General features: G+C 51.9%; 1 protein-coding gene across 4 annotated transcripts; it reads right to left on the minus strand.

Moving 5' to 3' along the window:
• Nucleotides 1-16: 16 nt before the first annotated feature.
• Nucleotides 17-22537, minus strand: MICALL1 (MICAL like 1). 4 transcript variants are annotated; one of them, XM_053943587.1, is made up of 16 exons: nucleotides 22519-22537; nucleotides 14910-14958; nucleotides 12695-12836; nucleotides 11493-11596; nucleotides 10694-10821; nucleotides 7916-8490; nucleotides 7339-7402; nucleotides 6292-6677; nucleotides 5550-6019; nucleotides 4948-5082; nucleotides 4488-4614; nucleotides 4041-4131; nucleotides 3595-3668; nucleotides 3070-3184; nucleotides 2689-2735; nucleotides 17-2385 (listed from the first exon to the last, which is right to left on the minus strand). In XM_053943587.1, exons 3-16 carry the CDS (start codon nucleotides 12777-12779, stop codon nucleotides 2264-2266), a joined length of 2523 nt encoding a protein of 840 aa, XP_053799562.1. In that variant the 5' UTR covers nucleotides 12780-12836; nucleotides 14910-14958; nucleotides 22519-22537; the 3' UTR covers nucleotides 17-2263. The 4 variants fall into 4 exon arrangements, with proteins under 4 accessions (XP_053799562.1, XP_053799559.1, XP_053799561.1 ...); XM_053943584.1 differs by lacking the exon at nucleotides 22519-22537 and adding an exon at nucleotides 21224-21410; XM_053943586.1 differs by lacking the exon at nucleotides 22519-22537 and adding an exon at nucleotides 17122-17234.
• Between the last annotated feature and the right edge of the window lie 769 nt (nucleotides 22538-23306).

Genomic DNA, 23306 nt, shown 5'->3' on the forward strand with positions numbered 1-23306 from the left:
TCTACCCAGAGGTGGAGGTTTCTCGTGACAGCATGATGGTAACACACATTGCCACCACACCTGTAACCTGCTTGCTCCTGGCCCTGTGATGCCAAGAATGTCTCTGGAGGAAATGCAGCTGCACAGCCTTGTGCAATCACAAGCCCTTGGCATTGCTACAGGTCACTGTGACTGTGACCTGCAGCATCAGCAAACCTCTGGTGGCAGCCCACTGGGCAGGGGCTCAGGAACACAGCTATGCCAAGCAGGGACAGGGAATTTCACCCCAGTGGCTGCTGCTCTTTGCTGTGGACTTGCTGTGATTTTTTGGTTCCTGAAAGCATGGTATGCAGAATAGCCACTCTATTCCCATAGAGACTGGAAATGGCTGTTTGCTCACCCATAAATACCCGCACTTCTGTCCTCCAGCAGGCTGAAGCATGATGTCCCACTTTTCCTGTGGAAATCCCAGCATAACATCCAGTTTCCAATTTCCTTAAGATCTCATCCTCTGCTTCTTAGCAATACTCATCCACTTTCCAAAGCCAGGCAGCATGCCCTGGCCCTGGGACAGCACAAGTGCACAAAGGAATCAGAAACCTAACCCACGATCATTTTTTTTAAATCCAATGTTTCTTTTATTTCTGTTCAGGTGAATAGAAGTCATGGGGTTAGTACAGTATAATTTACAAATCAAATTTCTGACCGGGCACAGGGCCAAGGGGTGTCAGGCTGCAGCAATCCCAATGGCCTTTGGCAACAGTGATGTGACAGCAGGCTCTAAAGCAGATTTGTTTCTCTTTGCAGAAGAGTTGTGCTTTGGGATCTCCCCTCCCCTACCACTGTTCCCCATCAGCCTGCTGGGTATGGCAAGGGTGAGATGGCATTACCAGCAGAGGGCTGAGCTAGCCAGCTCCCAGCCATGGGGGCCATGCTGGGATTGAGGAGGGGCTCAGGTCCCTCTGGTTTTAGGAAATGAGGATCCCTCTCCAGAATACTACACCAGCCACCTTGCAAGGCACTGCTCCGAAAGTATTTTGGCTAAAGCCTGTTGGGTTTTTAGAAGAGACTGCAGCAGATGGCTCAGGGCTGGTTATGTCTAATTTGCTAATGAGAAGGCATGATGAACAGCTGACCAACCAAACACCCATGAAACTCTAATTCAGACTGATCCAATAATTCAATAAATAACTCATCATCTTGGAAGTGAAGGCAGGAAACAAAAATGGAAGGAAGAAGGGATGGTTGGGAGAACACATTCCCTCCTCTGATGTACACACACGCACACACATGACAAATAAAATACGGGGTTTAAAGTTTTAGGATAGGTTTGAATTCATCTAGTAAAGGAGGTGTAAAAAATAATCAGCCACATCTGCACACTTTTAAAGTATACACAGATGACGCTGGGTAAAGGTCAGTTATGACCGCGCCTCTCTCCCCTGCTGCTCAAGGGTGGCACTGGTGAGCAGGGACACAAGCTTAGTGCCCCTCACCAGCACTCACTCAATCTTGAGCTTTTCTGCCCTTGCCTGGAAAAGGAACAGGTCCTCCCTCCCCAGGAAGGCAGCAGAGTCAGCAGTGTTTAGCAGCAGTGGGGTTCCTGAGTAGGGCACGTGAGCTACATCCTAGCAGCTGTATGCCATCCCCTTGGGTCCTCTCAGCCTTGGGATGGAGCCCACCCAACCCTGGCGCTCGAGGGAGGGGACGGCTCAAAATAAATAGGGCACCAGTTGTTTTGTTGGCTATGGCTCTAGAGCCTTGTGATGCAGGAGTATTTTCTTAACCTTTTAGTTTAGGCCAGTAAAACCCAAAGGATCCTGATTCTAATGTCAGTCTTCTCCTGAAGTTAAAAATGGGACAGAAAAGGGACAAGAGTGGGCAGGCAGGGAGAGACAGGGAGGCCCAGTCCCCTCCTGGCAGAAGTCAGAGGCACATGGAACTATCACAGTTAGGGTGGGAGAAGGGACGGGGTGCAGTTAGTGCAAGTTTTCCACAAACACGAAACTCCTTTGTTGTTCTCAGTTAATGATAAGAGCACACAATTGGGTAACGTATCTGAAAAGCAAATCCGTCTTCTCCTCGCTTTGTTAACAAGGCTTCACGGAGGGTATGGTCATGCTCCCCCACAGCCTCGGGAAGGGGAGGGCTTTGGTCATTCTCACCCGCTCTGGGCTGAGGGCTGGCATCTCCCTGGGGTGGCAGCTTGGGTGCCTGGGGAGGGAGCAGGGGGAGAGGCGAGCCAGGGCCAGGGAGAGGCGAGTCAGGGTTCCCTCCCACTGCTCTAGCTTTTCTCCTTGGGTGACTTGCTCTTGGAGTCGTGCTTGTTGCCCAGCAGCTTAAGCACCTTCATGGGCTTGAATTTGCCTTTTTTCTTGCTCTCTGTCTCCGTCTCCTTGTGAAATTCTGGGGTTGCAAAGGGAGGTTGTTACTGTGGGATGTCAATAGTTGTACAGACATTTACAAGACAATGGGCAAAGGTGACAACCATGAATCAAAGCCCTCCACTGCATACACACTTTCTCTGATAACAGGGGTGTGCAGAACAACTGTGCCTCTTACTTTATTGGCCCTACAGGAAAGTCTCTCCAGTCTACACGGAACAGATTCAATCTCTCCTACACACAATTTCACAAATGGCTCGTGCTGCCCCTTACTGAGGTCAGTAGTGAAAACATCACTCCAAAAAGCTTCCCATTTGTTTCTTACCTTTCCTTTTAATCATGGCTTCCAACATTTTATCCTCCTCCTCTTCTCTGAAAGAAAGAATGGGAAGGAGGTCAGGAATTCAGCCCTGAAAACAGCTGCTGTATTGTTTAAGGCTAGAAAACCTCCTACTTAGAAGCCATAGAGGGGCAGATCCATCACTGTCTTGTGAGCATTTGCAACCAGCAGGATAAATCCCACAGGCTGCACATGCTGTCCTGTCTTTCCCACACAAAGCATTCAAAGAGACAAGGATTAGGAAGCCTGGGAAAGACATCAGCAACATGGACATCTTGGGACACCCCCACAAGGCACTCATGTGGCACTGAGTCAGACAGGCTGTGCTTTTCCCTTCTCCCCCAGCTCACCCCATTCCTCACTCACCTCTGCCGGTCCTCGTCCAGGCAGTTCACAATGGCGTTCCTCTGCTCAATGATGGTCACCAGCTCCTGCATCAGCACCTTCTCCCTCCCTCGATCCTCATCGGTCCAGTCCTTCTCTACCCAGCCAAACCCCAGGGAAGGACAGGCAATTACATGGCTGAAGGAGCACTGACATTCAGGGCTTCGGGGCAGAGATCTCCAGCACAATCCCCTCTACCCTGCCATGTTACAGGGCCAGTTGGGCTAGCAGTGCAATGGGGACAGAGCCCTGCATGAGGCATTCCCTGGGGACAAAAAGAGCACATCCCTGCACAAGACTGGGACATACATTGAGATGGGATACAGCCTCTGGAGCCAGCTGATTGCATTGGCATCCCTATAGATCTGCCTCTCTTCACCTGAGATCCTCCTAGAGAGAGGGGAGATGATTCCCAGGGGAAAGATGATTCCTGTGGGTCCCTTCCAACTCAACATATTCTATGATTCTATGAAAGAAGGGGTAAGCACACCCAGAGTAGTGCTTTACCTGGCTTGTTGAGGAGGCACCGCAGTTCATACTCCACGTCTGACTGCCGCTGCTCCAGGTTCTGCTGCTTGAAGCTGCAAAGGAAGGGGGAAATGTTGGGAAGCACTGCAAGGCTCCAGAGAGGTGGAACATCATCCCAAAGTACAGGGTGAGCTGGGAAGAACCATCAAGATGCTGATCTTGTCCTGTATAGCCAGGGAGCCAAGGACCAGTAAGGACCAGCCCTGACTGCTCAAGGCCTTCCCAGAGTAGATGCTGCAGAGGCTCTGGTGACACACCGTGGGTCAGTTCTCAGTGCATCTGGACAGATTTGCTTGCCCTTATTCCCTCCCTTTTTAGGCAAGGAGGCCCTGTCTGGATTTCCCCTGGAAGCACCATTTCAGGAGGGCTGAGAAAGGTTCCCCAAGAGAGTGTCAGTGCCTCTCCACACACCTGCACACACTTACATGTAGATGAGCTCCGACTCGTGGCGCACCAGCATGTGCTTCTCATGGATGAGTTTGAACCAGTCCACAAGCAGGCTGTCCTCAGGGTTGTCTGCCAAGCAAAGGGACAGTTCAGAGCCATTCCCAGCCCTGGTGGATCCCATCACCCTGCAACAGGCTGGGCTCTGCCCAGCCAGGGGAGAGGCACTGGGCTAGAGCCAACCCAACTTCAGCCTCTTTCTGAGGCCCAATGAGACCCTATCTCTTCTCCCACCTGTTTCTATTCTAGGGACATCTCCATGTTCAGGGTAAGGTTGTGACCAATCTTGGAGGCCAGCACAGCCTCTTGTGCTCTTCCAACCCCAGCATCAGCAGGGAAGAAGTCACTGTTGCTATTTCCTTGGCTGGAGAGAGGATAGCCCTAGGGTCTGTCCTGCCCCACACCCACAGACAGCCCAACCCACACACCATTCTCAGCACTGCGCAGTTTTTCCTCCAAGGCCACTCCACGGTGCTCCAGCTCATCCAGCTGATGCTCAATGGCATCCATCTCCCCATAGATGTCTTCCTCAGGGATGTACTGATCTGTCTGCACCTGCCAAACCATAAATCAGACACTTTCATTACCACCAGACTCCAGTTTCCAGGGGTAATCCAGAGCTTGGTCAACACTAGCAAAGGCAGGGGGACAACAGAATATTCCATTCAAGTGTGGATCTGAAATCCCCATCCCACTCCACTCTGGAGTAAAGGAAGATGATGGTGCTTTCATGAACAAGGTGTAGCCTACACACCCTCCTCTCCAGCCACAGCCATCTCCTGTAATCCCAGCCCACACATGCCTCAGCAGGGTGCCTGCAAACTGCTACAGCCCTGGGGGATAGCACAGAGTTGGCTTTTCCCTCCTTGCTCCCCAGGGCCCTTTTACCTTGCGTTTGATCAGTGGGAAGCCATGGCCTGGCGCAGGAGGACGCACAGGCTTGGAGCCCTTGGGAGGTTTCTTTGCCGAGGGGGAGGCAGCAGGTGATGGCTTCCGATTGAAAGGGTTCTCTTTGCAGGAAGACTGGAGAGGGCAGACAAAAGCAGATATATGAGCATCCAGGGAAGGGAAGGGATCCCATCAGGTGAGAATAAGCAGACAGGGCAGCACTAGGGTTTGTCCTGCCCCACAGCCTCCTAAAGGAGGAACACAGCACTCATTTCCACAAGCACCTAGTCAAAAAAATTGCTGTGCTGCTGTTTGACAGCAGTTTCCCAGCCTCTCTCTCACAAGCATGCTGAAACATTTTCCTTCATGGTTCCCTTCCTATTTGCTCAGACTGCATGACATCCTGCCTCTTCTCTAGCACATGGGGTACAAGCAGAGTACAAACAGAGCCAGCATTTAACACAGGCCTGAAGCTTGCTTGCAGGGAGTCACACATCAAGCCTACCAAAGGGCAAGCCTGGACCTAAAGATCCCCTGTGACCAAGTGATGGATGGGGAAGAAAAGCCCTGTGATCTGCATGGGGAGAAGGTCATCATCTCACCTTCAGCTGTGGTTTGGGTGAGGAAGATGTCTTGGGGCTCCCAGCACCCCCATCTGAAGCCAAGAGGATGGGTGTAGGGCTAGCCCCAGTTGGAGGCTTGGGGGGCAGCCGGGTGGGGCTGGTCTTTAGGCTGCCACTCCTGCTGGTGTGCAGGGTGCTGGGCTGTGTCTCCCCACTGAGGCTGGCCAGCTCGCTGGAGGAGGAGAAGGAGGAGTTGGTGGAGAGGCTGGCTGGGACAGCAGGGCTTTCACTGCAGGAGACGCTGGCCAGCGGTGCATCAGCGCTGGAAGTCTTGGCAGCTGTTGGCATGTGCACAGTGGGCTCGGAGGAGCTTTTGGGCACTGAGGCCTCATCGGTGTCTCCCAGCACCTTGGCTGAACTCTCAGAGTTGATGCTCTCGAGGCTGAGGGCTGGAGATGGGGTGGAGGATGATGGCTCAGAGTGTGACAGCCTGGAGATGGGGTGGTGGGCTGCAAAGTAAAGGTAGAGCTCAGGGAGGAATGAAGGGACAGTCAGGACAGAAGGGGAGGGTGGCACTGTACACAAGGGTCAGCATAAAATCTTGCCTGCAGATGCTGTGCTCCAGTGGGTAGAGAGGACATGGCTAATGCAAACTAATGCAACCATCACCGCATAAAGGCCTGGCCTGCCAGGGTGATGCAGAGGCACTTGGGAAAGGGTAACCTCCAAGGGGATGCACAGGGGCTGCAGAGGAGGGATAAGGGAGCGGGAGGAAGCTCACCTAGCGGGGAAGCATTGGGGGCTCGTGGAGCTGGCCGCTTCTTTGCCTTTGGACTGCTGGTAGGAGTGATGCCATACCAGGGGTGGAGAGGTTTGGCAGCAGTCTCGCTCTGCTCCTGCTCAGGTGTGCTCTTTTGGGTGTCAGCACTTTCCACTTCCTCCTCATCCTCTTCCTCAAAGGGATTGTACGGTTTGGGCTCTCTGGTATCAGACCTGCTGTCCTCACTCCTGACTTTCCCCACCTCCTCTCCATCCTCCTCCTCTGAAGTCCTACTTGGAGTCTCATGGCTGTTGCCTGGGGGAGGAGGGGGAGCTGGCTTCTTCTTGGGCTCTGCTTGCACTAAGGCCATCCATGGTGGGTCCTTGGCTCTTGCAGCCGCTCCACCACTGGTAGAAGAGAAAGAGAAATCAAGATGGCAGAGACAAGATGGGGTGGCAAGGCACTGGAGGGGGACTTTGCCCTTGGGGGAAAGGAAAGATGGAGCAGGATGTCTCCCATGCAGAAGCAGCTTCTTCATCCAAGGACAGCCCTAGGCTTCCCCAGACACAGTGTCTCACTCTCTGTGGGCAAACCTACAGACCTTAGGGAAACACAGCCTGCCTAACTTGCCTGCTGGGCCCAGTGTTTTGGTGTCTGAATATGACAGCCTCCATCTGCTAAGCAGTGGTAAAGGCTGAGCTTTATGAGCATAGCTGGTCTTCCCACCTTTCCCAGGACAAACCCTCCACAAGGCAGACAAATGTCCCCTTCTCAGCACCCACAAGCAGAGCCATTTCAGAAGGCATTTGGCAATCTGCCAGTGCCACAGAAACACCTTTCTGAAGCTCTCAAACTCTTTACAGTAAGAGAAAAATGCCCTGGGAGGTACGGATGAACACTGTCAGCCTGACCATGCTGGGCTAGCACCTATTGGAAAATAGGTCAAAGCCTACATCCTCCTAAGAGCAGGAACTGATGGAGGTGGGAGAGAAGACTTACAGCTGTGCTGTCCCCATAGCCCCACCTCACTGTGGAGTTCTCAGGTGATCTGCAAACAGAGGGACGTACCGATCAGAGGAGCAGGGTCTCCCTCGAGGTTTTGGGATAGGGGGGCTGGTTTCAGGTACCCGACCTAGAAAGACACAGAGAGTCAGACTGTCACAACACCAAAAAGACATGAAGAAAGGTTAAACCAACATGAGGCACCTTAGATACCTTCCCACAGGAAGGTGGCTATTCCCACTCACTGAAGACCCTATGGCATTTCTCCCACAGTCGATGCAGCCAGGTAACCCCAAACATTCCCTCTGCCTTTTTCTCCCCACTTTGCCCTGGAAGCTGCACCTGGAGAACTAACATGCCCCTCTGTTCCTGCACCTGCAAACCCCTCCGGCTCTACCAACTTCCCTCCACACTGGCTTGCTGCCTTTGGAGAGCTCTGGAGAAGTACAAAGGAGCAGACAGGAAGGAAAATTAGTACTGCTCTCCTTGCTATGGGGATGGCTGGCAATTGCTGACAATCAAAGACCTGGTATCTGAGCCCAAGATTTATTCAGAGGCAGAAGAATTTCAGGCTGCAGAGAAAGAAGGGAACTCAGCCACTGAGGATGTGGAGGGTAATCCCTGCCACCCCCTGCCCTCTTACCGTTCACCATGCCAGGCCCACACTCGCTGCCTTCGCCCTGCAGAGTGGACCTGGGCCGGGGGACAGGGTGGGAGGTTGGAGGGGAGAGGGCAGACGCATCGGTGGCTTTCCTTGGGGCTGGGGTGGGACGCGAGTCTCTGAGCTGTCCATCCAGCGAGCTGGCTTTGTCCTGAGTGAGCCCTGCAGGCTTGCTGGGGATTGGAGGCCTGGGGGGAGTTTGGGAGACAGGTGCCCCACTGCCAGCATGAGCAGGGGGTGTGGGTGTCTCTGCTTTGCTGGCTGTGCTGTCCTTCTCTGCTGGGCCAGCAAGGCCCTCTGCAGGCGTAGAGGTCTCTGCCACACTCTCCTGGGAGTCACCATCATCCTTCCCCACCTCTGCTCCTGCCTGGAAGGCATTTTCTCCCATGCTGTCAGCCCCAGTCTCAGTTCTTAGCTCTGGTTGGTCTAGGCTGGGTCTCCTCTCTGCCTTCCCGCTCACGGCCAATTTACCACGATGCTGCGTGCAGACAAACGTCCCTGCCTCTGACCCAGGCTTGTATGACCCTGGGAGCAGCGTGCTGGAGCATTCCTTACACCTGCCAATGAGAAGAGAGAGCACCATGAGATGGGGGATGCTACCCTGCCCTTCACAGAAGGCAACACACCTGGAAGACCCTTGTAGGGACAGAGTTAGTTCTTACCCTTGCTATTAAATCCTAGAGTGCCCTTGGGGAAGTCGTTTGGAAAAGAAGTAGAGAAACGTAACCAGGCCACTGTAGGACCCCATGACAAGTTCACAACTCAAATACTGCATGCATTTGGGTTCTTCCTTCGTCTCAGAAATGATTGAATAGATGTGGAAGGGTGACAGTTGGTACTGGGACATGGTGTGGTTTCCACACTTGGAATGAGGAGAGGGATCAACGATTCACAGACATGAAACAGTGAATATCAACTGGAATTAGGAAGCAACTGGTTCAGAACTGGCACAGGGAGGCTATGGGCTGCCTTGCAGGGGCCAAGGGTCCTGGCACGTGAAAGAGCTGTCAGACACATTTGTTTGTAAAACAACCGCTCCCCAATGCTGATTATTAAATAAAATTACATCAATTTCTACTTGGGAAATTACTGTGTTGGAGGCTTCCAGAGTATTCAGGAGAAGAAACACACAAGCCTGGCCTGGTCTCATGCTCAGCCTCAGTAATGCTGACCATGGCATCCAGCTGGGCCACAGCATTTGGCTGGAAGGACAAGGGCCTTAGGCAGCAGGGCCATTCTTACACACTGCCTTGCCTGTTGAAATTGGGCTAATAGCTTCCCTGTTCTTTGCTGTCTGCCACATCTCCTTGGATCATCCACTCTTCTCCAGCTGAGCCTCTGAATGCTTCCTAATGAAGCCCTCCAGGCGCAAGCATGATACAAAGCACTGGCAACCAAGTCAGTCCTTCTCCACCTGGGAAGGGAGGTGGATAGCATACATGAAAGACAGCCAAAGGTAAGGGGCTGATCAAGCACTCCCATGAAAACCAAGCTTGTTCCTTCTTGTCTGAATACCTGGTGCTTGCAGCAGCTGGCTGCCCTACGCTGCCAGCAGATAATTTTGGCAAGGAATTCTGCTCTGGGCATCCAGTTGACTGGGATTTCCTTTGAAAAGGAGAGCACAACTGTGAGGACATAGGGACTCTAGAGAGAAGGGGTAGGATGAAATGAGGAGGTGGAAAGACAAGGGGAGAAAGCAGTTTGCTTTGGGTTTATTTCCATCAGCCCATGAGAACCACTGCCACAGGACATTTCAGACCAAATACTGTCCATGAATCAGCACGGGAAAAAAAAAAAAAACAGAACAGAAAATAGACAAGAAAATAATCAGGAGGCAAAACATTTGGGATTAAATAACGGGGTCTCCCTGCTCAGTCTGAAGGGCAATGAGCTGTGCCATGGCAGACATGGCACCTCCCCTATTCCTGGCCCATGAGGGAATGTTGCACCTGCACCCCAGAACTCCTGCTTTTGTCCCAGCTGCAGATGGGAAGCCTGATGGGCCCCAGCTCAGCTGCCCTCCTGTGACACTGTTTCTACAGTACATTGCCAACTGGCTTAGGCAGGTGAATGAGGCCTCCCACATCTTCCCAGTGGCTCGATGTTTCTGACCAGATGCCAACCCTTGTCCTGTGGCCCATGGGAGAGATCTCATTTCTTCATCATCACAGCAGGGAAAGCAAAGTGAAATGATTTCACAGGTGCTGCAGGTAAGGACCTGCATCAGGGAGTAACCAGAGATCTGCTCATTCCTCAGTTTGTTAACAGTCTGCAGCTCTCCACATGCTCCCTGGGAGCTCAGCACCACCCAGGCAGCATGGAAGCCTGTATATCCAGTTGAGGATGTGGAGTGTAGGTGGAAGGAGGTCTGTAGGATGATGTCATGGCTCAGACCTCAATGGAAGGGGAAGAGGGGGTGGTCCTGGGTAGGCAGGTGGTAAAGAGGCAGAGCATCATTTTTTATGGAGGTGGGAGAAGCTCAAGAGGCTGGGATTCCAATAAGTGAAGGGGGAAAGTACAAGTCAGCAAGGGAGGCAGGGAACAGGATAGGAATGGAGCGCAGGGACACAAGGAGCTAGTCAGACCTTTGGGACAGGGGGCTGGAAAGTAAATGGAACATCTTCACTTTTATTTCAAGCACTGTTGTTTGTGTTGCATGTTGCCCAGGGATGCAGACACTCGAAGATGGAGTGCAGCAGGCCACAGACCCCCAGTGTGCCGAGGGGAGAGGCTGCCCCAGCAGGCCTGGCCATGACATACCTGAAGCACTGGCGGTGGTAGAGCTTGCCCTCGGCCAGGTAGCGCTGCACCAGGTGGACGTGCTGCTGGCAGGCTGCACAGGTGCTGCTGAGCGTGCTGCGCTGGCACTGCTCCGAGGGGGCATCATCCTGGGACACAACGTGCAGGCAGCTCAGCATGGGGGCCACGAGCTGCTCCCCAGACCACAGATTCTCCAGAGCAGCTGCTCCCTGTGCAAGGCCCATCGCTGAGGACTCGTGGCACAGCTCAGGGACTGACCTCAGGGGCTGACAATGTACAGAACAGCTGCCCTCAAGCCCAGGCAGGCTGCCTCTTCCCAAATTAGAAGGGTCCACTTCAAAAAGGTGCCCTGACCCTATCTACAGCTGAAGGGCTGTGGAAGGGACTAATCTATACCCCAAGCACCAGGGTCCTGCAAAACATTGAAAAAAGTCCCATCCCAGACAACTGCTAAAACCTGAAATAAAAGGCATCCTTTCTGCCATTCTAGTCCCACATTCCTGCTCTTTTCTCATCTACAGGGTTATCCCCACATAAGGAAGGACACCCAGCACCAATCTGCCCAACCTCTTGCCTGCCATGGACAAATTACAGTCCACAGACTCATAGAGAAAAATCAGTCTCAGCTGCATCCCACAAGAAAACAAAATCCCAAACACCCCTCACCCTCCAAATACACAGGCAGACTCCTGCAGAGATCCATGGCTCCATGACAGGCTTGTTCCCATCTCCTCACCCTCAGCACAGGGGGTACCACTGCCTCAGGCTGCCTTGTAAACTTTACCAAGAAATTAGGTACCTGTGGTGCTGAAGGACTCTCAACTGCAGCCACAGGCGTCTTGTGGGACAGCAGAGGAGGAGGGGAGGCAGCAGTTGGTCGCTTCATAGGCGGAGGGACGCTGGCTGGAGGCAAGAGGGAAGGAGGATCAGGCGTGGAGAGCAGTGGTGACTCACACCACCCATGTGCGGGAAGGGGAGGGGAAAAAAAAAAAAATCATCCAGCCTTGTGACATAGGATGAGACCTGCCACTCCCAAAACACCCATTTTAGGTGGAAGAGACAAACACAATCTAATAATGGGTCAGCTGTGAGGCTGCCAGAGAGTCTGGCCTGCTGTGGATCCCCTTCTGTGGCCCAGGGATACCAGCCTCCCACTGTGATTTTATTTACTCATCATGTGCTACTTGGCTTCCTCGTAATTGACTCCCTAAGCAACGCTCAAAGCCCAGAGCAGCTGGGGTAGCTGCTGATGTATTGCTGTGACCCACTGGGCCCCAGGGCTTCCAGGCTGTCAGCAGGTCTGTGAAGCATCTCTTGCTGTTCGGGCTGGAGCTCACACACCAGTCTCCAGCAGGATTCCTTGTCTGGGAGACCAGCATCCCTGGAGAAGCATATACAAGTGGAAGAGATTTATCTGATGTTGTGGCTACAGTCTGAAGCAGAGGAGACCTGGAGCTCTCATCTCCACCCAGCCAGAGGATGCCCGGGAAGAGCTGTCTCAAAGCACTCAGTTCAGGCTGCAGTTGTAGGGACAGATGAGCTGATTTGAAACATTCCAGCCTGGTTCCACTCCCTCTGTCCTCCAGTCACTTTACATGTACCTATGTCATAAAAATTAGCTGTGGGAGATGGGCTCCTATTTAGCTTTCTCCTATTTTAGTGGGTTAGAACAGATCACAAAGGGTTTTGGTGAGCAAGCAGGGGTGGTGGCCCAACCCAAGTTGGCAGGAATGCAGTGCAGAGGGAGGAGAAAGGCGTTTCTTTTTCCACAGCCTGAGCTATTACATCACCCCACACCTCACCCCTATGCACTCTCTCTTTCAAGCCCTCCTCAGGGGCACCAGCAAGATGTAGGAGAGGCAGGTACTACCTACTCCTCTCCCCTTCCCCACAAACACAGCTCCCAGTTTCCACAGGAAGGAGGAAGCACAAGGTGGTGCTGGGTTTCCTGTACTCAAACAGGGGCAAACTGGAAGCCTGAGGGGTTGGGAGGACACTCACCTTGGCTGGGGTTGTTGAAATGGTTGTAGTACTGAGACACGTAAGTCATGATGCTGAGGCAGTCAGGGACTTTCATGGAGACCATATCATTGGGATCTAGCAGGGCTGGGATGCCCAGCTCCCGCTCTGCCAACTCAAAGGCCTGCAGGAACAGCACAGAGGCATTTAGAAAAGAAAACTGATGTTTCATGAAAAATAACAGAAATATCAAATTGGAAGGACCCCAGAGAAGGTTAGTGAACCTATGGCATCCCTTATGGACAGAGGCTTCCAGACATGCTGCTTGACTAAAAAAAGTAGCAACAGAAGCAAGGTTCCCTTCAAGTTTTCACTGAAAAAAAAAAAAAAACCCAGTGTTTTTTCAGCTCAACCAGCAGTGCCCTCACACAAGAGCCTGCCTGGCAGAGTCTTGGCTGGCACCACAAAGGGCCAAGGGCTGGCAGGTACTTCCAGTGACACTGAGCTCTATGGAGCAGCGCCCCCAGCCACCCCAAATGCTCACCCCACAGAAACACTGACTGCGCATCCTTTCAAGCTCTGAGGTGCCACACCTTCCCCTCCCACAATCAACAGAGCCATCCCTGCTCAACATCCAGCACCCTGCCACGCACAGGCCAGTACTTTCAGTACTTTTCTGTGTCTCAGCAAGCAGAAACAAGGACACTGTGATAAGAAGCACCCATCTCCTCCAACTGCATACACAGCTACCCAAAAGGAAGGAATGGAAGAGATAAAAAGCTGTTGGAGAGTTTCCCACTTGTCAGTGTGTGTGGATTACTGTCTCTACACTGGCCATCCCTCTGCTGAGCAAAGGGCAGCGAACCCACATTGATCTCCCAGGGATAGGGGTCTGACAGGGACAGGTGCAAGACTATGACAGGGACTGAAGAGAAGTAAGTTTGGAAGAGATGAGAGTGGTTTGGGCACTGAATGGTGAGGTACCAGGTGAACAGGTAAAGGTACTGGGTGTAGGTAAAGACTGAAGGTGCCTAGTCTCTGGGGCAGGAGGTGCTGTGTAGGGTGTGAGATATAAAGGAAAGGAATGGAGAAACAAAAGAAAATAGATATTTGCAGTAACTAGGGGTGTAAAAGTGCCCCCCGTGGACATCCTGCTCTGTTCAGCCTGGCTTTAAGCCAGTTGTCTGGACTGAGTCTTACTGAACACAAGGTTGCAAGGAGCAAGGAGTAAAGAGAGATCTCACCTGAGAGGTCTCTAATAGGACAAGATACCCATTGTGTGGGTCTTGAATGGAAAAAGCTGCTAATGACTGAAAGGGCCAATTGATGTAGGAAAGGACATGCCAGGACACAGCTGGACAGCCCTAATCCCATAAATCCCAAATCACAGAATTACAGAATGGCTGGGGTTGAAAGAGACCTCAGACATCATCTAGTCCAAACCTCTGCTAAAGCACATTCACCTAAAGCAGGTGACACAAAATCACATCCAGCTGGGGTTTAAATATCCCCAGAGCAAGAGACTCCACTTCCTCTCTGGACAGCCTAGTCCAGTGCTCTGTCACTCTCACAGTAAAAAGTGTTTTCCCTCATATTCAGCTGAGGAATTTCAGTAATTCAGTTTGTACCCATTGCCCCTTCTCCTGTTGCTGGGCACCACTGAAGAGTCTGGCCTCATCCTGGACATCCACCCTTAAGATATTTGTATGTAGCACAACTCATCTTGGGAAGGTGATGGGCCATGCCTTTCCACAGACTATCAGATGGAGCCTGCAGCAACTAGGTCTTTTTGTCATTTAAAACAAAAGGGCTATTGCTGCTCTGAACTACCACTAGCCCTGGGGCTGGGCACCTCCCCATTCCACACTGCCTGCTTCTGCTACTGGCTCCAGCTGTCCCATGCAGGAAGGGAACATTGCAGACCAGGGACTACATGACCTTCCCCTCTGCCGATGCCTGAAGTAAAACTAGCTTCCTGCTTCCATTGCCTGCAAATCTGGAACAACTGATGTCAAGATGTTGCACCATTTAAATCTTCGCCTGAGATGTTGTCTTGGCAACAATTAGGATAACCAGGCTGGAAGCTGATGTTTCAGATTCCCTTGTTTCCAGATAAGCTCCTGCCTGTTACTTACAAACACAGATTTTTCTTATACCCTCAGCACTGTTGTCACAAATTCCTCCCACACTACATGACCTCCATCAAGTCATTCTCACATAATTTCTTCCTTCTGTGCACTGCAGAACGGGAACTTACCAAGCGATTATTCTCATAGACGTCATCCTTGGAGAGAGAATCAAAGTCTCTGAAATGAGAAAGCACAAAATAGCTACATGAAGTGCAGAGGAAAAGTGCCCCTATGCCATCACACATAGATTCCCAGGATAGTCAACCTTACAACAACTCAACACACAAGATCCTAGATAAACAAAACCTTGGCAAAACAGATTTCAGGTTTTAACGGGACAAGGAAACCAAAGGGAAATTGCAATTAAAAAAAGAAAACTACTCCCAAATGGGTGGTGACCAGGAAATTAAAATGTCATTTTTGTCTCTTGTTACCTGCTTCTGCCCTTGAGATTAAAGGCTTCAGAAACACCAGGGCCATGTTTCAATTAGCACCACACACTGCTGCACCAAAGATTGAACGACATGACCCCAAACTCGCTTTTCAAGGCCACTGGCATAACAGTGGTGGGTGGGGATACAGATCCCTCACCTCAAGAGAAAGAAGGGACAGATATAGGTGGTGCTATGAGGGTCCTTGGACAAACCTCCCTGCACCACCTCAAGGAATCTGGGGTGACACAGAAGATCTTCAACTGTACTTCTGCCCTTGCTTTCCCCCAAACATTCACAGTGCACAACAAATCATCCTCAGCTGCAGCCCTTGGAGCTGAATGCAAGGTGCTCAGGGCACACAGAGGATTCCCAGCAGTCTCCAACCCAGGGGATCCATTTGTTGCAACACATTTCACTTGTTCCCCTGGAGCCCTTTGGGAGTTCAACCTGGCCACAGGGACTGATTAGCTGCCTTCACCAGGGAAGCAGAGGGCAGAAAGTTAAAGCAGTCTGCAGGCTTTCAAAAGAGGGGGAGAAATGCAGGAAGGAGTTAGTTACGCCTTTTGCATGTGCATGTGGGTATAACGTGTGAAAACAGCATCACGTTGCACTGCTTACAGCTCCTTCCTGCTGAGGATCTCAGCTTTGTTACAAAAAAAAACCCTCATGCAGCAGCCTGGTGTGCCTGCTAGCTGGATTCACGGGAGGATGCAGTCCAGAGAGGTCTAGGGTCAAGCAAAGCCACCCCAATGGACCACAGAGACGTGCCAAGGCTTGGGAGATAACACAGGACAATTCAGACTAGAGGAGGGAATGCATTCCCCACCCCGAAGGTGGTGTGCAGGATCCAGGCGAGGTGGATCATGCACCTGCAGAGAGGGGCTACATGAACCTCCTTCCTCCATCCCCCTCTGGATTTTATTGCCTTTTCCTGGAACACCGACACAACCCGTCGCAGCGCCGCATGGCAGGGCAGCCCCTCACGCAGCTTTCCCAAAGCTGCAGAGGAAGTCCGTGATGAGCTCAGGAAGGTTTTCCCGGCTGCCTACACCACTATAAAATTACACTTCCTCCCTTCAAAAGTAAGAGGCTGCTGGTGCCGTTTCCTCACAGACGAACAAAGCTGCAGCCGCTCACTGCTGCAGGAGCAAATGCAGCAGACACACAGAAAGGTGGGCTGGATGTTCAGCTCTGTTACCTTCCTGAAAGCTCATGTGAATGCATGTACAGAGCTCAGACTGCTCAAAATAACACAACTTTACCTTCTCTACAGGCTGGTGAGCAAAGGCTTCAGCTGCAGCCTATGCTTTAAAATGTCAAAACCACTGCCATTTTTGTAATTATAACTAGTCTCCACTGGGAGATGTTTTTTCCCTAGGCTTTTGTTTTGTTTTTGCCAAGTCCTTTAACCTTGCAGTATTTTTTTTCCTTTTAAAGAAAATGCCAACTTGGAACACAGGAGAAGCAATGACAGCAAAGTTATATATCAACTGTCCTCTAAACATTCATGACCTTCATTTTGAATGCCTTCACTTTCAGGATATGGGAGTGGTGTAGCTGGAAGCTCGAAGACTCCTTGGCGAGCTGAGAGAGTATTTTCTGACAGACAAAATATCATGTCCATTCCACTCTGCTTCAGCGAACCAAAGCTGTTTTAGTGTATCAAGGCAACTCCATTAGGAAAAGCAGATGCCAGCAGAGAGAATGTGAAGCTCAGGAGGTATCAAGGGGTTACCAAGCAGCAAGGGAATAGGAGATTCTTTTCCACTAATGCAGGATTGCAGGCTCAGCTTTATCCAAGATGTTGAAGTCCATCAGTACATGGCCCCAGGGATCAGTTTATTCAGTTCCTCTCCACTGCATTTTCCAGCTCCCTCTCTGATAAGCCAAGCAGGACCACACTGACCTGTGTTGCTCCTGACATGAGGACTCCCATATACCATTTGGTCACGTGGCATCCCTGTGGCTCCAGGCAAGCTCCCAGTACCAATGTGCAAGGAGCATGGCCTCTCAGGCATGGGGAAAAGTCACTCCAGACACACCCCTTTCCCCTCTATAAACTGTCTGCTCTGCAGAGAGCCCAGAACTTGCCATCCCGCAGTTCTGTGACATGCAGCTGCATGTCACATTATTTCTTTGCCCTGATGTCAGCAGTCTTCCATCCAGCCCTGCTCAGGCTCCTCTCCTGCCAACAAGGGATTGAATGTAAGACCAGGCAAGACTCTGGCCATCCCAGCTGAACAACTGTCTTGACTCAGCAAACCTCAGTGTTGTACCATATCCTGGACTAATATTTCTATGCAAATAACATCCCAAGCACTTACCTAATTAGATACATGCAGAGCCACTAAGCACTCCAGGGTTTAGGGCAGCTGCCAGGGAGCACAGCAGATCCAGGGAAGGGGGAAGGGTGTGCCGTACAGCTAAAACCAGAGCAAATTCCTGGATTCCTCAAATATAAATCATGAGCACTTTAAAGCAGTGCCACATAATAAGCCATTCAGCTTTCCAGGTCTTGTCAGGGAAATGCAGGCAGTACATGGGAAGGAACAAACAAGATTTGTGATCCTGCCTGTAACCAAACCCACGGCTCTAGGGACACAAAACAGCGTTTCTTAAACAGCTCTCATCTCCTGTGTTCCTCAAGCCTCCATCTCTCCCAACACTCCAAAGGCATGTGCCATACCCCTTTATTCTTCTCACCCCTGAATGCCAAGATCCTTCCCTGCATGCCAGGGAGCCTGTACAGCTTGAGATGCTGAAAGATGCTCTTTGCTTCATTAATCTGTAGCAAACACCTTGTAAACACTAATTTTGTGCTTCAGATTTCTAGAGCACTGAGCAAACAAACTCATTAATCCCCACAGTCCACTGTCAAGTTGGTCTGGATGTTGACAGCTTAACTGTGAAAAGGGAAGAGAAGAGATTAAATGCCTCATCTCCAGATCACACAGCCAGCAGCACAGTCAGAGGCTAAATCCAAGTTTCCCATTTCCCTGACTGGGACAGCGAGGTAATGAAGCCAAGTGAAGTGCCTAACAACAATGGAGTCAGGGATTTTCATCTGCATGGTTCAGCACACGGGTCCAAGAGGTGTCCACCTGGTTCTTGGTGGTCACTTCAAGACACCTTTAGCTGAATTCAGCAGGCACTGAGGAATTCCAGTCTACTTCTCTCAAAAAGCCCAAATCTACAGTGTTTCCAAGAGCTCTGTGGGAGCTGCTCCAAAGCTCTCCAGGGCAGCACATCACTCTGATGCCAATTTGCCTTATTCCACGGTGATTGTGTTCAAATCAGGAGTCATGCAGAAAACTGTCCTCAGTTTCACTTACCCATATGGTCTTTCATGACAGCTTCTCCTCAGTGTGTTCCCTCCCAGCACAGCAGCACAATAGGGGTGCATCCAAGCAAGGTCAGAAAACTGGGATAGGCTGACAGCCACCACAGCAGCATTGCCCAGGGGATCAGGGTGGCAGAGGAGCAGTGTCACACAGGTAGAGAAGAGCTTCAGCTCAGCTCTTCTATGGATGTGCCCATTCCTCCTCTCTGCAATCCCAGGGGAAGCCAGCAGGAAGCAGGGAAGCAGAGGAACTCGAAGTTCTGTGGAGCTCAGAGAACTCCAGCCTTCGGGGACAGCGCAGCTGTCTCGTGCAGGCCAGGAGAGCCCCGCACAAAGGAAGACCACAGAAGGTCAGAAAGGCACTTGCAGATCCCTGCCAAGTCCCATTACTGAGCTGACTGAAAGCACTTTAGAAGAAAAGAAGGGCAACCACTTTTCCTCGGCCGTCAGGAGATTTACTGTCTCTGATCCAATCTTCCCACTTCCAAATTGGGACAGGCTGTAGAAGCTGGAATCAGATGAAATGATGCTGCTCTCCTGACGGAGGTCTGAAAATCTTTCTACAACATGCCATGTCCTTGTAAGGCCCTGGGCTTTGTCTCTACAATGCAGCTCGTGCAGACGTGAAGCATGTAGTTAAGACATCTGCTGGGAGCAGATTTAAGCCTGCTGACAACTTAAGAGCAGCAGCCTCTGCATTAATGGGATGGCAAATATGGTTAATGGGAAACTATCAGGTAGTTTTAGTGGTGTTTATCGTAAGCTTTTACTGAACCTCTGCTTTTCAGTTTCCAGCTGCTGTGCTATTTACAAAAAAATTAATAATTGCAAGTGTTCCTGTCCTTAATTTGCCTCTTCCCACCCAACAGCCTTGCAACTGGGAGCATTTTCAGAGGCTCCATTCTAGCTAGTCAGAGTGAGATGTTGCGGTGTGCTTTCATGGGTTACCCCCGAACCCTGGTTTTCTCCCCTGAAAACTTCTTCCCAGGTGTGTCAATCACTCCTCCTTTCCCCACCCTGACCCCTGCTGAGCACTGTCTGTCACTCCTGGCATTCCAGAAGTGCATCGAGTGAGCCATAACATCCAAGAGTTGCAGGACACAAGACCACACAGCTCCTTCAAGACCCAGAGATGTGATGCAAAGATGTCTTGGCTCTCAGTCATTCCAGAACACCATGCTGAGGGTTTTGGGGCAACCACCTGAACTGCAGCAGGCAGCAGTTCAGTTTCCAGCCTACCTGCTCAGCTTTAGCTTGTAAAGACACCCACCTGTTCCACCCTCTCATGGACACCACAGCTCCACAGTGAAGTCGCAGTCAACCCTGTGCCTGACAGAGGTTGCTGTCACAGCAAAAGGCCTTCCTGAGGCCAGGTCGGGAAAGAGAACTTGGTCAGTATGGGCAGCCTCAGAGGAAGAACCACCAATCCCAGAGCAGAACGTGACGGGACACATCATCCTTGCCAGCTTTAGCGGCAGGCCAAGGAGCGCGTGCACACCAACGAGCGCGTGCACGCCAAGGAGCACGTGCACACCGGAGGCACAGCGAGGTGGGGCAATGCCTACCTGCCCTGCAAGGGCTACCAGGGATTAGAGCAGATGGGCGCCGGATTCCCAGCACCGCCGGGGCACACAGGGTTACAGCGGCAGGTCGGGGCAGATTCCTTCCAGCGGCTCAGCCAGTTTCTCCAGCCTAACACAGTGCCCCCAAGCAATCCCAAACTCACTGTCTGCCTCCTGAAACTCACTTTCCCCCACAGAGACACCCAAGCTGGGGGAGCCTAGAGAGGCTCAATACCCCTATTGGCATTTGCTACCTCCTGCTTTCACTGTGGAGAAAACAAGCTAGAAGCAAATGCAAGCAGCAACCTGGTCCAGCCTTCTACACAGTTCAGAGTGGCTGCCTCTGGCAGCTGGGAATGTCCCTGTGCAGGACAGGCCTCTGGCCCTCCTGAAGTGTGAAAGCTCACCTCTCATTGAGGCAAAACACCCCCGCACCCAGATTCCAACACCATGTCTCTTCTCCGGTAGGCACCGCTCCCATTAGGGTGTATGGACCTAATCCACCTCCATGACCTCACCAGCCTTACATCACACAACTTCTGCTAACCCTGACCTTGACAGGTCTGCAGGACCAGGTCAGAAGGTCGTTTGCTGAAACACAGAGTGACAGAATGGTTTGGCTTGGAAGGGACCTGAAAGATCATCTGATTCCAACCCTGCTGCCATGGGCAGGGAAACCTTCCACTGGACCAAGATGCTTAGAGCTCCATACAATCTGGCTTTGAGCACTGCCTGGGAATATGGAATCCTTCATTGCCAATACCCAACTATTTCTCAACAGCATCTTCTTCAGTGCATCCCCAGTACACCAACGCAACAGAGACACATCCGCTCTCTGAGCCCCTTATGTCCGTGCTCAGGGAAGCTTCCCTGCCGGCCTGCCTGGAGCTGTTTCCCACGGCTCCTCCATCCCCCCCAACCCCTGTGACCCCCGTGATCGCTGCTGGGCACAGGCGGCCAAACCCCTCCAGAAAGGGGGGGTCCCAGGGGTCCCGCGCCCCAAACCGCCGCGCCCCCCGCTCCTTCTGCCAGCAGCGCCCGCGGGCGGCAGCCGGGGCCCCGCGGCGCCCCGTCCGAGCGGCGGGCAAGGCGCGGCCTGCACTCACAGGAGGTCGGGCCGGTGGCGGTGCAGGATGGCGCAGAAGGCCAGTCCGTCGCGGAACGAGGTGCTGAGGTCGCGGATCTCCACGCCGCGGTAGCCCTCGCACTGCCGGCGGCACCAGGCTTGCAGGGCGCCCCGCGGACCCGACATCGGGGCGGCCGCTCCCACCGCCGCCGCCGCCGCCAGCCCGCGGCCGGGCGGGGCCTCCCGGGGCGGGGCTCCGGGGGGCGGGGCCCGGACACGCCGCGGAAGCTCCCGGGCCCGCGGGCTCAGCGCTTCCCGGGGAGCAGGGCTGCGCGCTGGGGAGAGCACCCTGTCCCACCTCGGGGAAAGAGTTGGGCCTGAATACAACTTAAATTCAACTAGATTAAAAACTACTCGGCAACCTGATTTCTGAAACCCTCTCAGGCTTAGACACAGGCTGCTCCAGGCAGAAGCAGTTCTCAGCAGTCCGAGGGGCATAAGCCGTGGCAGTGGAGTACATCTGGAACGTAGGTGGCTCCCAGGGTAGGCTTAGGGCCAAGGAGAGCTTTGAAGATCAAGACACTTGGAGTCACAAGGCAGCGCTTCACAGGAAGCCGTGGAAGAAGCAGAGGAAGAGTGCGATACAATCTCAGGAACCCTGAGCAACATCGAGGCAATGGATTGTCACGAGAGCTGGTGTGCACGCTCAGGGTGATGGTTTGACAAGGGGGGAAGCACACTATTAAAGGCTACTTTATTGGGCTTAGCTTCCTTTTCACCTCCAACAGCTACCTCTACCTCTGTGGAAGACCAAACCATCACACTGATGTTGAGCTGCCAGTTCCAAATCTTTAAGAGTCCATTCTCTGCAGTTATTTTGTTTGGGCTCTACACTCCTTTCTTCACTCAGATTTCATCAGTCGTACCCTGTTTCTTCTACTCCACTGTTCATTCTATATCATTCTATGGTTCCAGAACTGTAACAAGTGAAAAATAAATTCTCTGACTGGTTTGTACAATCTCCCTACTCAGCGCCCTAGATAAGCTGTGCCATAAATCACAAGAAAAACTACTCTGTAGCAAAAAAGGAAATGAAACATTGTGTCGGTTTTGTAATGACTGAGCTGGCTACTCAGCATCTCCCTGATCTGCCTGACAGCGTCTTCCTGACGTAACCCAAGGGACAGCAGAAGGGAGGTTTTCTTGAATTTTCCAGGTTCCATAATTAACTCATCCCTTCACAACTGTAGGTCAGAGACAGATACACAAGGTACATGACCCTGTACTGTGGTTCCCTCTGACAAAACCATTTTGTCCAGAACCACTTCCACTCACCAAACCCTGCTGCAGCAGGCGAGGCTTGAGCTCTAGCCACCCCCACCTCCCTCCGGAGCGCCTTCCCAGCACCAGCAGGGCTCTGTTGAGGCTGCTGAACACCCTGCATTCCTCCAGCTTCAAGCAGTGCCAGGCACCGCAGCTCGCTGAGCCCATCTTTCCACCCAGTGAGAGCTGCAAGCTCCTCCTGGCTTCGTTCCACCAAGCGCCAGTCCTGCTCAGTTAACCTTCGGCAGTCCCTCAGAGAAGGCATGGAGCCTGGGAGATCAATGGATGGTCTCTGTGCATCCTTTGGAAGCTGCTCTGGCAGATGAAAACAAAGCAGCAGCATATTCACAGACCTGAGAACAGTCTGTAACCACTGGAGTGTTTCAGATGATACAGATACGCATTAAAAATCTGTAACTCCGACATGCCAACAAGATATTAAAATCCCAGCAACACGCTAAATTCCTTTTCTATGCTATGAACTAGAACTGATCATGGAGATACCTGCCAGAGTTCTCATGATGAGTATCACATCCACCTGAGCACTTCCTGGGAAAGATTTAGGCTTTGGTTAGTAAGAAAGTAGGGCAGTTGCTGTTGACAAGTACGTTCACTATGATGCTGTTGGCAAATACACAGAAGGAAAAGTACCAGCCCCAAAATCAAAAAGGAGCAGATTCTGTTTGATATGAACACAGCTCCCCACAGGCTGCTGCAATGCAGGGACACCTCAGTCCTTTAATTTCTTAATGATATGGCTGCCTCAAACCCTCCAGAAATTGAGATAGTGAGCTCCTAGA

This window comes from Vidua chalybeata, chromosome 5 (genome assembly GCF_026979565.1).
Source record: "Vidua chalybeata isolate OUT-0048 chromosome 5, bVidCha1 merged haplotype, whole genome shotgun sequence".
Lineage (NCBI taxonomy): Eukaryota > Metazoa > Chordata > Aves > Passeriformes > Viduidae > Vidua > Vidua chalybeata.